Source organism: Micromesistius poutassou (assembly GCF_964030765.1).
Source record: "Micromesistius poutassou genome assembly, chromosome: 14".
Lineage (NCBI taxonomy): Eukaryota > Metazoa > Chordata > Actinopteri > Gadiformes > Gadidae > Micromesistius > Micromesistius poutassou.
The window spans coordinates 13359551-13375864 of record NC_140284.1 but is presented as its reverse complement, the minus strand read 5'-3'; the positions used below and the strand labels follow the sequence as shown (position 1 = coordinate 13375864).

General features: G+C 43.3%; 2 protein-coding genes across 5 annotated transcripts in view; both read left to right on the top strand.

Moving 5' to 3' along the window:
- The window catches only part of prkag3b (protein kinase, AMP-activated, gamma 3b non-catalytic subunit), a 30161-nt gene extending 22411 nt beyond the window's left edge, over positions 1 to 7750 (top strand). For 3 of the 4 annotated variants that reach the window (XM_084478619.1, XM_084478621.1, XM_084478622.1), the window contains 7 exons: positions 3854 to 3908; positions 4218 to 4344; positions 4743 to 4908; positions 6358 to 6395; positions 6555 to 6701; positions 6894 to 6987; positions 7310 to 7750. In XM_084478619.1, coding sequence (XP_084334745.1) covers positions 3854 to 3908; positions 4218 to 4344; positions 4743 to 4908; positions 6358 to 6395; positions 6555 to 6701; positions 6894 to 6987; positions 7310 to 7326 — 644 coding nt within the window. In that variant the 3' untranslated portion in view covers positions 7327 to 7750. The remainder of the gene's footprint in view (positions 1 to 3853; positions 3909 to 4217; positions 4345 to 4742; positions 4909 to 6357; positions 6396 to 6554; positions 6702 to 6893; positions 6988 to 7309) is intronic. The other variant, XM_084478620.1, reaches the window with a different exon arrangement.
- Positions 7751 to 11315: 3565 nt separating this feature from the next.
- fer1l6 (fer-1 like family member 6) overlaps positions 11316 to 16314 on the top strand; it is a gene marked incomplete at both ends in the record, with an annotated part of 76380 nt that continues 71381 nt past the window's right edge. The window contains 4 exons of the mRNA XM_084478218.1: positions 11316 to 11350; positions 11814 to 11899; positions 12136 to 12247; positions 12515 to 12569. Of these exons, the coding sequence (XP_084334344.1) occupies positions 11316 to 11350; positions 11814 to 11899; positions 12136 to 12247; positions 12515 to 12569 (288 nt within the window). The remainder of the gene's footprint in view (positions 11351 to 11813; positions 11900 to 12135; positions 12248 to 12514; positions 12570 to 16314) is intronic.

The window sequence follows — 16314 nt, the reverse complement described above, 5'->3', positions numbered from 1 at the left end:
AACTAGCAATACCAGAGGTATTCACAGGCACCCACACACAACCTATCCCAGCAGACACCCTTTCAAGTGAATCACACACACTCACATTCAAGACACACACAGAATCAGGCCCAGTCAGTCATACAGATAGGACACAAACTATGTGCACATGTTAAGGGAGGGTCCCTCAATGTTCCTTCATGTTTCATGTTCCTGCCACCTACTTATGCAGACTTGCAATGGAAATGGAGCATTAGCGCTAAGCTTAGCATCTTTTGACATTGACAATGTTTACCCCCATGTGTTCAGAGGGTGGCCTCTATGTGTCCTCCATGTGTCCTCTATGTGCCTCTATGTGTCCTCTAGGTCAGTGGTTCTTAAACCTTTTGTCTGGTGACCCCACTTTCCCCAAACCCATTCTAAGTCCTCAAAATACCCCCTCAAACGTTAACAACTAAATCAAGCAAAAACTAGTAAGCAAAGTAATTTGTTTTATTTATTCCATATGAACAAGAACCGAGAAAACCAAACAATCACGATTAAACAAGTGTAGGCTGCCACTATATCAGATCAGAACTATGTGCGTGACGCACACACACACACACACACACACACACACACACACACACACACACACACACACACACACACACATACAGCATTAGGCCTACAACGTTACATTAATTATATTTATGGCGATAACAATAATAGTATTTTTTTATTTCCCTTTTCTGTTTTACTATCTTTAACAATTTTGTGCTTCGGCGTGCTTCCATGAACATAGCAAGTTAATTCTAGGACAAATGCTGCATACGGCGACACAGAGATTTTCCTCCACGGTGCTGAGCCGGCATCTGTATTTATTTTTTATATATACCAGGGACGAAAATGTCTTCTCGCACAGATAGGTCAACCCGAAAGGCGTTAGAATGTCCATGGCAGCCTTGGACAATCCGGGGTATTCCTGCGCTGCCAGAATTCATCCAGTGTTTTTGAGGAAAACAATGTCTGTATGGTTCAGTCACTGGATAGCTCAAGCAGCGCATCTTCAAGCTCAGATGACAGATCGTTTGAAGAGCAGCTGGTGAATGGTTGTCATCATAATTCTCCAAATTTTCCGTCGGAAAATATTGATGGAATTTTTCGAGGAGGCTTTGGAGATGAACGTTGATGGAGGCTTTCAATGAATTGACATTCACGTCATCCTCCTCCAAAAAGTCATGCAGCTCCGAAAACATCTCAAAATCCCCGCTCTCCGCACGGACTGCCCAACGCTGCAACATTTTTGTGAAAGCATTCACTTTGTCCGAGAGGGTCAGCATGTTAGTGTTGAGGCCTTGTAGTGACAGGTTGAGCGTATTTAATTTGTCGAATATGCATGACAAATAAGCAAGACGGGCTATCCATTCACACACACCTCGCTTCGCAACTCAGGCGTGTAAGGACCTTGCCCCGTGAAAGCCACCTAACTTCAGAATGGAAAAGAAGGGATTTGTGTGTAGACCACATTTCCTGACAGAGAAGGGTGAAGAGTCTGGTATTTAGTGGGCGAGATTAGATTTTTTTACCCAAAATTATTTTCCTTTGTTTCACCTGGCATAATAATAATTTCAGACTAAATAGACATTCAGACTGAATACAGAAAATAATTGCCGACCCCACGCTCTATGTGTCCTCTATGTGTCCTCTAGGTGTCCTCTATGTGTCCTCTATGTGTCCTCTATGTACAGTTTCTGCACATAGTTTTCTTCCTTCTGGAGCTGACTTGGGGTTGATAAATAATGTTTGTAAATTAGCAAATATTGAATTTGCCCATTTTGCTCATTTAATATTTTTACACAATAAATACCAATTCAGCCAATTGAAATTAGGCAAGTCCATAGATCATGCATATCCAAACTGATATCCAAACAAAAAATTACACTGTACAGCAAAATCTATCCCAATGGACCTTATGGGTCCAAGAGGCAAAAATGTTCAGCATGTTAAATAAGACATCTACAACAAGTTTCAGAATTTTTTATTTATCGAGGCAGAAATGCAGATCATTTAAACTTTGACCACGAATAATAGCGCTCCCTATGGGAATTTAGGCACCAATCTTTTTATAGACCTTCTTACTGGGGATATGTATATAAAGCTATCTATACATATCCCACGGTTAGGGTTAACCCTAACGCTAACCCTAACCCTACCTCAAATTTGAAAACCGTCCACCACAAGTCCACCACCGAGATATAGGCTTTACAAATCCAGAATATTAACACTTATACACTCTAACAGACACACACACACACACACACACACACACACACACACACTTGATAACACACACTGGATAATGTGTGCGAATCAGAATATATTGAATTTGCCATAACTCTGCCATCTTTTATACAGTCAAGTCCATAGATCATTGTAACTGCACCGGTCCAAAGGAATAATGGCCATGCTTCATTCTGATGTCATTGTCTTTATTCTGTGACATTTTTTAATTGTAATATTCCCTAGCGATACATTTTTACTGTAATACTCTCACATAGCCATATCCAGTAGCACCAAGCATAGTTTAGAGGTAATTTCCCCTCCTAATCGCCTGAGGGCAGCACTGAACACATTTGACAAAGTTATGAAACATTTACACTAGGGGCAGCAACGGACACACAGAGGAAGTGGGAAAACCATAGATGAAAGGGGGCGGGCTTTTAAAGCCACAGAACACGCCCACCTTTTACCTTCTTATTTAACTCGGACTCCGCCAGTTTAGATGCAGAATCTCTCAGCAGCGTATCCTGGATGCTAAGCTCTGAGACGCTCCGCGCGTGTTATTTACCATTCCTCTCCTTTTGTTTCATAGACGATAGACAATAGACCAATAACCTTAACCAAATAAAGTGAGTTAAAAGCGATCCTGTCTCGGCGGCCTTTCCTGGACCAAAATCCACAACAATTCCTCTCCTCGTACACCGTTTGACACTGTGAAAACTACAAAAAAGACAATAAACAATACTTAAATCCCACGCTTGACTACACAGAAATTGACTTCATCTTACAACTGTAATTAAACCAATTACCGTGTGCGCCTCTTGGACCATGAACAGAATTGTTGTTGCTGTATTGTACTCTGCCCATCGCTTCTGACCTGCGATCTACACTTCCTGTGTTAAAGGTCAGGTCCTGTGACCTACTATGTCACATGCATAATATGAACTTTTAAACATTTACCTTACATTAATTACATTAATTTCGCTAGCAATATATATTGTATCTATTTACAATAATTGTAATAATTAACTTATAACAGTTATGAATAACCAAACACACAAAATGTATATTCCTCCATGACAAGCCTCTGGGACAGTTCAATCATGCTCATCCAAACTGATTTGCACTTGAAGCTATTGTTCTGAGATTGAACGTTTTCCAAAATCCTCACTGTACAGCAAAATCTATCTTGACAAACATTATAGGTCCAAGAGGCATATATATTCAGCATGCAAAATAAGGCATGTACACCAAGTTTCAGAATTTTTTATCCATTGGGGTGGTCTTGCCATTTTTTTTTTCTTTGACCGTACATTATAGTGCTTTGTAGCTCACCAAACTTTTTTGAGTCCTGCTTACAGTGAATATGTATAGGCTATATCCCCCAAATTTGTGAGACCGGACGTGAGACAGCAGAGATATAGGCATTACCAATTACCAACCGCCAGTCACTAGTAGCTAGTTCATCTACATCGCTGCACCTTCATTTGATTTAAATGACCCATTATTTACTCTAAAGTTTATATTTTAGCCTGTCTATCTTACCTGTCTTACATATCTTACCTATCTTGCCTATCTACCTATCTTGTCTGTCTGTCTGTCTGTCTTACAGAGATCTATCTGCAGTACTCTGTCAACAGTCTGATCAGCATCTCCCCTGATGCCAGGTAAGACAGACAGACAGACAGGTAGAGAGATCAGCAAAGAGGCAGACTGACACCATGCTATCATTTCCTTGTTCTCTCAACCGTATTCCTTACTGTTATACTCCATACTGTATCCATACAACTCCATACAACATCTGCACATTTCATTGAAAACTATAGTTACTTACATATTTGAATACATATGCTCTACATATTTCACATGTTGTGTTCATATGGTTAATGTTAATATTTGTATAGCCTATATATATAATTATATATTTTTTACTATGTTTATTGTTATGCAATAAGGCCCTTTCTGATTCTCTGCAGTTTGTTTGAGGCCGTCTACTCTCTGCTGAAGCATAAGATCCACCGGCTGCCGGTCATTGACCCGCTGTCTGGCAACGTTCTACACATCCTCACCCACAAACGCATACTCAAGTTCCTTTACATCTTCGTAAGCCATCCGTCTCTTAGCATGACCAGGGAACTACCCCTCTCTATTAGTGTGACCAGAGAACTACCCCTCTCTATTAGTGTGACCAGGGAACTACGCCTCTCTATTAATGTGACCAGGGAACTACCCCTCTCTATTAGCGTGACCAGGGAACTACCCCTCTCTATTAGCGTGACCAGGGAACTACCCCTCTCTATTAGCATGACCAGGGAACTACCCCTCTCTATTAGCATGACCAGTAAAGACTCCTTAGGGCTGCTTCCTTAGCCCAAGTATCTCCTCTCTCCTCCGTCCTGAGGGCTCTCTGTTTCCTAAGGTGTCTCCTCTGTCCTGAGGGCTCTCTGTTTCCTAAGGTGTCTCCTCTCTACTGAGGTGTGGTCTTTCTCCTCTTTCCTCAGGGTTCTCTGCTTCCAAAGCCTCGGTTCCTCCAGAAGAGGATCCAGGAGGTGGCGATTGGGACATTTAAGGAAATCGCCACTGTGCTGATCTCGGCCACCGTCTACGATGCCCTGTCTGTGTTCGTAGAGCGACGGGTGTCTGCTCTACCAGTGGTCGACCAACAAGGTTCTCCTCCCTAGAGAAACCTCTGCTGTAGTACCATATTCTAGGGTCACTGTCGGCATATCAAATCATTTAGTTGAGATATATCTTGCAGTATTATTTTGGTAACTTGGTGGCGGTCGTTAGATGCACAGGATTGTTTATGCAGGTGACAGGAAGGGGAGCGATTCAGGTCCACCCGGGGCCTTGGTGGTGAGGGGCCCGGGCCTTGGTGGTGAGGGGGCCTTGGTGGTGAGGGGCCTTGGTGGTAAGGGCCTGGGGCCTTGGTGGTGAGGGGCCCGGGGCCTTGGTGGTGAGGGGCCCGGGGCCTTGGTGGTGAGGGGGCCCGGGGCATTGGTGGTGAGGGGCCCGGGGCCTTGGTGGTGAGGGGCCCGGGGCCTTGGTGGTGAGGGGCCCCGGGGCCTTGGTGGTGAGGGCCCCAGGGCCTTGGTGGTGAGGGGCCCGGGGCCTTGGTGGTGAGGGGGCCCGGGGCCTTGGTGGTGAGGGGCCTTGGTGGTGAGGGGGCCTTGGTGGTGAGGGGGCCCGGGGCCTTGGTGGTGAGGGGGCCCGAGGCCTTGGTGGTGAGGGGCCCGGGGCCTTGGTGGTGAGGGGGCCCGAGGCCTTGGTGGTGAGGGGCCCGGGGCCTTGGTGGTGAGGGCAGACTGCAGCCAATCACCCTCTCAGCAGAACGCATGGACTGTCCAAATGTCTTTAAATCAGCCGTAGGACTCGTTCAGTTCATTGGCTAAGCCAAGTCATTTGTGGAGTGGGGGCGGTTGGTGATCCAACCCTTCAGACAGAGGCCAGTTGAAAACATCCCAGTCAGTGCAGGCGAAAAACCCGCTGGTCCACTTCTTAAATGTCCTCACAACAGGTTTCCAGAGTTTTCATTTCTGCTTATCGGGGTGAAAGGCTAAACCAGCCATTACAACCTTCTTTGTTTTTTATAAAGGATGGAATAAGCTGAGCTTGGGTCCGGTGATAGGCCTCTTCAATCGATCGCTGAAGCGCCCTTAAAGTCCTGGATGAACTTTAGACTTCATCTTGACCTATGTGTCTTTAAGTACACCAGGTACACGGTTGTTGATGATTGATGATGTTGAAGTAACCCTACTTTTTGGTACCTTAAAGCTGATAAGAACAATTTGAGCCATGTCATTTTGGGTTATGTGTTATTGAGAGGTATTTGTTTTGTGAGGAGTTTCATAACCGTAGCTCAAAGTGATCAGGAGATATTCCTGGCCAAAGTGAGCATAAACTAACGGTTATACCAAAGGATTTTCACCGCAGTCTAAGAACCTAGATCCATTGGGAGTTTAGTTTTTTTCTCAAAATTAAAATGGCAGATAATCAATTCACACCATAATATAAATGACCAGAGATGTAGCAAAGTCTTGTAGGGTTCCCATCTTCTCTTACTCAAACATTTCAAGAATCAGCGATGTAACTTTCTACCTGTCTCTCTCTCACCAGGGAAAGTTGTGGCTCTGTACTCACGCTTTGATGTTATCGTAAGTGTCAATCTATACCATAGCTGGCTAGAATATAAGAATATGAAAGTATGTCTCTGTATTTATAATGAAACTAGCATGTATAACATGATGGTCTTTAGTGAAGCTAGGCTGAAGTAGTGGTGTCAATTGAAGCTAACACGTGTGTGGGTTCATCAGAATCTAGCCGCCCAGAAGAGCTACAACAACCTGAACATGAGCATGCAGGAGGCGCTGGCCAGCAGGTCCTGCTCCATGGAGGGGGTCCTCAAGTGTTACCCCTACGAGACCCTGCAGACCATCATAGACCGCATCGCTAAGGCTGAGGTATAGGACATGTATATGCACATATGTCAAAATATATATAGGATCATATATATGCACGTATATAAACATATACAACTATGAAATCCCAAAACTGTCTTAATTGTGTGAGAACTGTGTGTTTTTGTTTGTTTTGTGCTGCCCTCTTGGCCAGGTTTAGTAAGATCAAATAAAGAGTATTATAATGTGATTCAGGTGCATCGGCTGGTGCTGGTGGACAGTAAGGATGTGGTCCAAGGGATCGTGTCTCTGTCTGACCTCCTCCAGGCATTGATACTCAACCCTGCAGGTATCCATGCCTTCCACTCCTGTTTACCTGGTCACATTCAACACCTGTTCAGTTCTAAACACGTGTAGCTAATCTGCTATGAGCCCATTAAGTCACATTCAATGCTTTGAGGAATCTCTGATCTCTGATCTTCTATCATGTCCTCCATGATCAGGGTGCATTTCGTCTCAAAACAATGTGGGACAGCAAATTAGATCATAGACACTGGAGTCTTTTTGCATGTGTTGGTGGCCTATCTGGTTTGCTCTTGTCTTTTCTGTCCTCTAGTGGTAGTGGTTTATTCCCCATGTCTGGTGAGGTTTGTGTTCTTCCTGTTTTACAGACATATATGTTCCTTAGCTGAAGTGTGAAGTTGGAGACTAGCGTTAGGACCAAGAACCGTTTCTTGGTTGGTCTGGTAGTTGAAAACCTCCCATGACATGGGGGAAGAGAAGAGTGTGAAGAAGAAGCTGTCGTGGGCTGACCTGGATGTGTCTTTGAGCAAGGCATGAGTTGGCAGACTGGCGAAGGAAGGTGCTGACCTCAAGGGTGAAAAGCCAGCTCTCCATGAGCTCCAACACAGCATGCTGCAGGAGGTCTGCACTCCTGGTGTCTTAGGAAGCTGAGGATGAAGAACTGCTGCGCTGGTACCTCTACCATGACCTGGATGTCGTATTGCTGTCCTTGGCTGGGCTTGGTAAAAGATTAAGAAATATTGTTTTACTATAAAATTATCAATGTAATTTCACCAAAGAATCACCACTCACTCTAATAAACACGATCAATGCTGGATTTGTTGTTTGTGTTTTGCGTTCTCATACCTTAATATAGCATCTAAACTAGCAAAATCTGAAGTTAGCATGTATAGTTATTATACCTTCATGTAGCAGGAATAGCTTATTTATAACAAACATAATTAAAATAAAAATTATAATAATAAGCTTTATTTATATAGCCCTTTTCATATCATGAAATTCACCTTAAAATGCTTTACAAGAAAAACAACAAACATCAATAACATGTTTACTGATATAAAACAAGTATAAGACATATTTAATATATAAGATATAATAATAATATATAAGAACAATGGTGTCAAAATTTACAATTTTGAATTAACGAAAAGCAAGAGAATAAAAAAGAGTTTGGTTCCTTGTCTTTGTATTCCGACGTGCGTACGAGCAGAAATAGAGAGTGTTTTATGGGACCTTATGAAAGTCTGCACTAGACGACCTAATGTACACTTTGGAACAAAGATAAGCAATCACAGATATATGAATGCACTATCCATAAGCCTTATTAATAAGCAAACAAGGAGCCAGTGTGATGAGGCTCAACTGGTGTAATACGTTCTCTAGTTCTGGTTTTAACTTGTTTTACATGGTGCAGCTAAACATCTCATTAAACATTTAAGGGATAACATGTTATTCCTGCCGCTAGGACCTGGTTTGATGATGTCATCAGACCTGGTTTGAAGACGTCATCATACCTGGTTTGATGACGTTGTCAGACCTAGTTTGATGAGGTAGTTTACAGCTTTAGGTAATGTTATGTGGGGTAGTTTACAGCTGTAGATAATGTTATGTGGGGTAGTTTACAGCTTTAGGTAATGTTATGTGGGGTAGTTTACAGCTTTAGGTAATGTTATGTGGGGTCTTGAAATGCTCTTCGCTTTGCGTTTTCCACCACTCTGCTCTGGTTTGCTCGACTGTTGCGGCTGCGGTAGGCCAACCGTTTCCGGACTAAATCGACCTGGCAAAGAGAGGAAGAAACGGCATGCCACATCTGTTCCCGATCACCTAATAAATTGTGCTCTTAACCCACTACAATCACTCTTACGCTGCAAATCCACCCAAGTCACTGCAATCACACACACACTTCACATCTATACAGGCATTAGTTCGAAACAGAACCACAGTTTGAGCAATCAGAGAGGGGCTTGTTATGAAGAAAGATCTCTCCCCTCCCCTTGGTATTAAATGTGCTTAATTAATACATTTTTGATTTGATTAGCATTTCACAGACCCATACTATGGATAGGGTGTTTAGTATGGTCCACCACCGTCCTAAACAAATTCTGCTTCTCTCCCCATAAGAAGCAATCAGTGTTTAATTACGTTGATTTACCATTGAGCATTTCCTATTATAGGCTACTGTGTAAAATGCTGTTTAGAATTGACCAACACCACTTATATTTTAAAGTTTGTATCAAAAAAGAAAGACCGGTCATCATCTTGCCACCACAGAGGCAAATTAACCGTTTTGCTGTGCTCCTGTGTCATAAAACAAATTAACCCATTCTTAGTGATTGATGACGATACAAATGTTACGTTTTAAGCTTGTGCATGTTTCCTCATGTGAACGAATTTATGCTTCAAACTTGTGCATGTTGCAGAAAATGTGCAACAGTGCCCCCTGGGGTCACAGTTCACAGTGGATAACAGAATAAGGTTGAACACGGCTCGCACCTGCAGCCTGGCAGTGAGTCTGGGTCTGGTGGCTCACCTGGCAGTGAGTCTGGGTCTGGTGGCTCACCTGACGTATCTTACCTCGCAACAAATGTTTGTTTGCAGCAAAACTGCTGCTGGCGATGCGCAGAGCCAATCGAAGTCGGCTTTTTTGGTTCAACAATGTTATGCTCATTAGCCACTTAGTAGAAAATAAAAAAGTAAATAACTGGCCAACATGGCCAAAAATGCTAATTCAACAAGCACTGCTCTGACAACCAACTCAGAGAGAGAGAGAGAGAGAGAGAGAGAGAGAGAGAGAGAGAGAGTGAGGAAATTACACTCTCTCCCTCTCTCTTTGTTGAAACTATTTGGATAATGTAAGTACACACCCCAACTCAATATGTAACATGGGTGTAGTCGGTTTGAGATACTTTAATGCTGAAATGTTACATACATGCCTTAACCGTAGTGGCCAAACTGGCTTTTACCCTAAAATAGCGGCTATAGCAGTTATAGCTTATTTGAGAAGCAGGTAAAGTGCAGCTGGCTGTGAATTGCGCAGGCTCAGCTAAGATTCACTGAGCTGTATTTACCAGGGGTGGGACTGTATATCTAGCTACCTCTCACATCCTGTTCATGATCCTTATCAACACATGCAGCAGATGAAACCAGGCTATTGACTGAGGGATGTCCTCTGGTTTTATTTACACACTCGTCAGATGGTCAGATAGAGAATCAGAGAAATAATACACCAGACTAATTATGCATCATAATAATGTAATTAGTACTATTTACTTAGCATTCGTAGTATTACCATCGTTATATCATTAGTATTATTACTAGTTTGTAGAATGCAGCCAAAGTAATTACATTGCATAAACTTCACCTGGAGTCAGGCGACCTTCACAGGAAGTGGTCATAAAGACTCTGGACTCAAGCTGTTTGTTTAACGACCGGATCCTCTTGACAAACAGACTCACAGACAGACTGATGACCTGCTGTCTGTCAAGATAATCACCTATACTCCTAGAATACACCTGAGGTACTACTACTGAGGTACTACTGGAATACACCTGAGGTACTACTACTGAGGTACTACTAGAATACACCTCAGGTACTACTGGAATACACCTGAGGTATTTGTTCAACTGAAACACACACTTGAAAAAAGGCTGGTAAAACAAATTGATGTTCAGGCTGATTAAAACAGACCAGTACTCTGGTCATGAGGCCCCTGGGAGCCAGTCTAACAGACCAGTACTCTGGTCATGTCTGTGTCAGTGTATTGTGTAGAGTGCAGAGCTGTTAAGACATACAGCCAGAATTAGAAGGGTTGGACCCGTCCTAAAAACATAATGCTCTCGAAGAACAAACAGCCTCACCTCAACAACCAGAGGACAGAATGAAGATGTAAGGGCAGAGGCAGGCCATTCCTACTGGGACATTAAGACATTAAACTATGAGGCTGGGTGACACATCTCTCTATGGACTGAAGCACCATGTGTGTGTTCAGCTTGATCCTGGAGGATGAGGAAGAGGGAGGGGACACTGATGTGATGATTGATCCTGTCATCAAAATCACATGGCTTCTGTTCTAAGGAGGAGGAGAGGAAAGGAGAGGGGACAAGACAGAGGAGGAGAGAGAGCAGACAGAGAGGAAGAGAAGGAGAGGAGAGACAGAGAGTCCTGGGAGAACCTCCACTGTGACCTGCTTGCGTTCTGGCTTCTGGTGGTTTGGTTCTCATGGTGTACGACAGAAGGTTCTTTGTTCTTGTAGTTTAGGACAGAAGGTTGTGGTTATTGGTTCTCTGTTGGCTCTCCTTCTTGAGGTGTAGAGCAGAAGGTTCTGGTTCCTGACTGGGATTGTGTAGCAGAAGGTTCTTTCTGTTCTTCAGCTGAATGGACGCTACGGAGAGTCCTGCGACCCGCCGACGGTGAGCTACCAGAACACACACACACACACACACACACACACATAGGCACACCACTCACACACACAGGCACACACACACACACACACACACACACACACACACACACCACAGCCTCACACACACACCACTCAGAAACACACACACACACACACACACACACACACACACACACACACCACTCACACAGGCACACCACTCACACACACACACACACACACACACACACACACACAAGCACGCACGCAGGCAGGCAGGCACACAAACACACACACACACACACACACACACACACACACACACACACACACACACACACACACAGGCACACCACTCACAACAACACACACACACACACACACTGTATGGGTGAATAAATGAATACATAACATATATATAGTATATATATATAGTATATTGCAGTAGTAATGTGTCTGATGGGATGAGGGTGTTGTCATGACAACAGGAAGGCAAAGGGGATGTTTGGTCTGAAGGTGAAGAAGAAGAAGAAGGTGAACACTGGCCTGGTGCTGACCAATGAGGGGGCCTTTGGTGAGATATACTGCTATAGAGATATATGAATAGAGCTGTAGGGGAGATATACTGGGTATAGAGATATATGTATAGAGCTGTAGGGGAGATATACTGGGGGCTATAGAGATATATGTATAGAGCTGTAGGGGAGATATACTGCTATAGAGATATATGAATAGAGCTGTAGGGGAGATATACTGCTATAGAGATATATGTATGCTTTGTGTTTTTGATGAGTGTGTATGTGTGTGTAGATGTAGAAACGGCTTCAAGTTCTTCAGCTCCTCTGAAAGAGAGGAGGACAAAAGAGGAGGGGCCAGGCGTCACCCACACTCCTCCTCCCCCACGCCCGCCCCCCACTAAGAGGTGTGTGTGTGTTTGACTGTAGAATGTTTGATTCCTTCAAATGCTTTCACAAAATGTCAGCTCCTGATCCTCCTGTTACCTTTTCCCTAATCTTCTCCTCTCAACCTCCCCACGTCTCCTCTCTCCTTTCCTCTCCTCCTCTCCCCCTCTCCTCCCCACGTCTCCTCTCTCCTCCTCTCCCCCTCTCCTCCTCTCCCCCTCTCCTCCCCACGTCTCCTCTCTCCTCCTCTCATCCTCTCCTCCTCTCCTCCTCTCCTTCTCCCCCAGGTGTCCTCTGAACACTGAAATCCAGAAAGAAGACAGCAAGCCACAGAGCTTCCAGGTAAATCTTCCAGGTCCATGAATCCCATTAAACACGGTGTAATGGTGCGTTCCAGGAAACACGTAACTCGTTTTCAAAACCTTCTACCCATGAAAGTGCCCGTAACTCACTACCTGTGAACTTGTACCAGATCGATGTACTCCCAGTTACAACGTCACACACACGTAAACAACAATGGCGGCCTCTGTGGTATTATCTATAAAAACTAATAAATCGGTTGTTAGGACATGTTTTATGGTATGAACGTCCATATTAGTGGCATTTTTGCACACGGAACATATAACTTTGTTTTTCAAGATAATTGATTGGTCATCAGGCGGTGCTTTTACACAACTGCTCCGGTCACCATGGTGATACAGCGATGTTAAAACCACTTTCGTGTCCCAGCTAACCTAGGCTTTGAGTGCTCAAAGCCTAGTTTAGCTTGGACACGAATGTGGCATTGCTTACCCGCTAATCGAGTTTCGTAGTATAGCCCACAGAGCCGCAGAAGGGTTTGTTGTCGTGAATTGCCTGGATGTCATGGGTTGTGACTTTAAGTCGTAACTTATGGGCTGAAAAGTTTCCCTGGAACGCAGCATTAGACATGGTGATAGAAACGGTGTTCGACACAGTGTTAGACAGTGTTAGACACGATCAAGAGCGTCAGCAGCATTTTGAGTGTGGGGGGACATATTTTGGCAAAATTGGAAAATTTTGAAAGAAGCAGATGCAATTTCCAGCATTTTGGTAGCCTGGAAATCCAAACCCACATCTAGAAAGCTGTAGGGTCTGGCAACGAGTAATGAAAATGGCCTAACTCGAGGGGCGGCACCAATCATGCATTTGAAAATATCACTGCACGCAATTGGATAACACTACGACCAATCAGAAGAATACAAGGGGTGACGTATCCAGACCAGCGGAGCTAACCAATAGATAAGACTCTTGCCGTGTCCGGTCAGTAAAACAGCAACACTTTTGGCCCGCCTATATCAGATACACTGATGTGATTGGTTAAAGGTCCCATGACATGCCACCAGGTGTGGTGTGATTAGCCGTTACAAGCCATTTTGGAAATCCTTGTTATGTTAACCTTAACCTTATGACCTCATAAGCGGCAGAAAGTGGGCGTGTCCACCTAGATGTGTGCTGGATAGTCTACCAGCCTACCCAGTGGACTCTAGCAAAAGTTGCTAATCTATCTGTCACACATCTAGGTGGACACGCCCACCTGTGATGTCATAAGGGGCAGACTTCCAAAACGGCTTGTAACGGCTAATCACACCACACCTGGTGGCATGTCATGGGACCTTTAATGTTCTGGGCCAGGGGAATCGGGGATTGAGTATATTGCTGGTTCCCAGAGTGACTCGCTGAGCAAATTCAAATTGTGCTCTCGCAAGAACTCTGGATTTCCAGGGCATTCTGGTGCATTTTACCATGTTTTTAGATAAATGATCTCCCTCTTGCATTGTTTTTCCTTGGACCCGGCATGGTCTGCAATTACTGACTACTATTATGTTCTGTTGTAATACACAGAGGACTGACACTGACAACTTTTTTGGCACTTTATTCTCTATTTAATTTGAGAGAAAAATATGAGGATTTAAAAAATCTGAGAGTGAATTAGAAAAGAATGAGGTAACTTTGAGGCAACATATAGCCCATACAAGTTATGAGGAAACATAAAATGTGTACCTAGGCTACTCAGAACCTAAATTAGAATCAACCTTAGCATTCAGTGCCCTGCAGAACATAAAACTATAACTCAATACAACTGCAAACCAAGTAAAATGCAAGGATTTTGGTGAAATAAAATAACTGAAGTGAAATTTCAAATAGAAAATAAAAAGTAAAATGTATTTCTTATATCTTTAACCTGTTAAAGACTTGCTTTTACTATCTCCATCCTTTCCCCAACATTGTTGATTTTCCTTTTTATTTTTGTCCTTTCATTAAATGTTCTTTCTTCTCCTATAATCATATTTCTCCCCTATTCTCTGTATCATGCCTACAGCTGGATTTTTACAATTAGAACAAAAGTATTTAGCTGAGATCATACAAAGGCTCCAAAAGTGTGACGTCTTTTGTCATTTGCAGACACAAAAGACTGGCAAATCTCCTGTATGTCTACGCCATATCCTCATCACCCTGTATTCCTGTATGCTACATTTTAATTGTTTTGATTAAATTAACAAGTTAACAATCTAACATGACCATTTTGACCGAACATTTTGACAATGACTACTGCTGAAGTCCGTCTCTGTCGTTGATCTGACTCTCAAAGTCAACATTGCTTGCTTCGATTCATGTTTTCAATATGCGTGCATGATGCGGCTGTGTGTTAGGAAACCAGGAGAACGCGGAGTGGATTTCTATTGATAAGGGTATTCCCCCTAGGCAAGGCAAGGCAAGGCAAGGCAAGGCAACTTTATTTATATAGCACTTTTCATACACAAGGCACACTCAAAGTGCTTCACATATAAACATTGTCATACAATAAAAGAAAATAATAGATAAATAAAAAGTAAAATTGATAGAAAATAAAGGCAAAAAAAAACATTTTAGTAAGGCAGAGTTAAAAAAAATGCATTTTAGAAAGTGAGAAAATAAAGGCAAAGTTACTAATAAAATAAAAAATAGAAGCATTGTAGATTTACCCTACTGATAAAGTGTAACAGATTTGATTGTGAAGCAATGGAAATAACGCTGGGCCCCGTTTCCCGAAAGCATCGTTAGCCTAACGACATCGTTAAAACCCTTACGATCATCGCAGAGTTTTCAGACCATTTCCCAAAAGCATCGTTACGTAACGACCTTGTTAAAACCCTCATAGCTAACGACGGCTCCAGGGATACTCATAGAGCACTAAGATGCATCGTTACTATAGCCTCAGTGGAGTCACCAGCTGGACATTCCGTGTATTGGATGTGTCAAAACACGTCATCCAATACCACTGAATGTCCAGCTGGCGCAATTTCGCAATACCCCAAAAACAGTGGTTCCCGCATATATATTACTCGTAGACTACTGTTAGATTTAAACAGCAAGGACAGAGACATGTTAGAAGTCAACACAAATCTAATTTATTGCAGCAATTTAAAATTCCAAAAATAAATGTACAGATGAAACGCCACGTCACAAGGCAACCCTATCACAAGGCATATAATAAAATCAAATGATTCCGTTGCTCGTGTGGGAGTTCGCTTGCGAGCGGCACTTCCTGTCTCCCTCTGATTTTAATTCAACCATCGTGGTTAAAATGTCCTTGTATTGATCAATGACAGAAGACATACTGTACATGAATCATGCTGAGACCAGTGGGTGTTGGATCATTTCTGCAGGCTTTTTTTGTTGCGATTGTTTGCCATAAAGCACTGTAGGCGCGTCGGTGAGGCTGTGATGAAGTTCACTATTTATTTGACCGTGTCTAGACAGTTACGAACGTATGAAGTTGAGAGCGTGGTTTCTGCAGTGAACGTAGACTGCTGTGGGAAACTGTGCATCGCAGCACGACGCAGAAGTTAGATCCACATTCATTGCAGCCCCACATTCGCCGATCCCGCTTCTCTTAAATTTCGATTCCACTTTAACAAATGCTCGTTCCAGGGTGGGGGGAGATTACCGTAATATCAAGTGAGCCCAGAAACCCTTGTTTGCGATCAGAGGGGAGAGACGCGGTAATGAGTGTGCGTGAGTCTCTCTCTCTTCCCCCCCCCGCCCCTCTCTCTCTCTCTCTCTCTCACTCTTTCTCTCTCTCTCT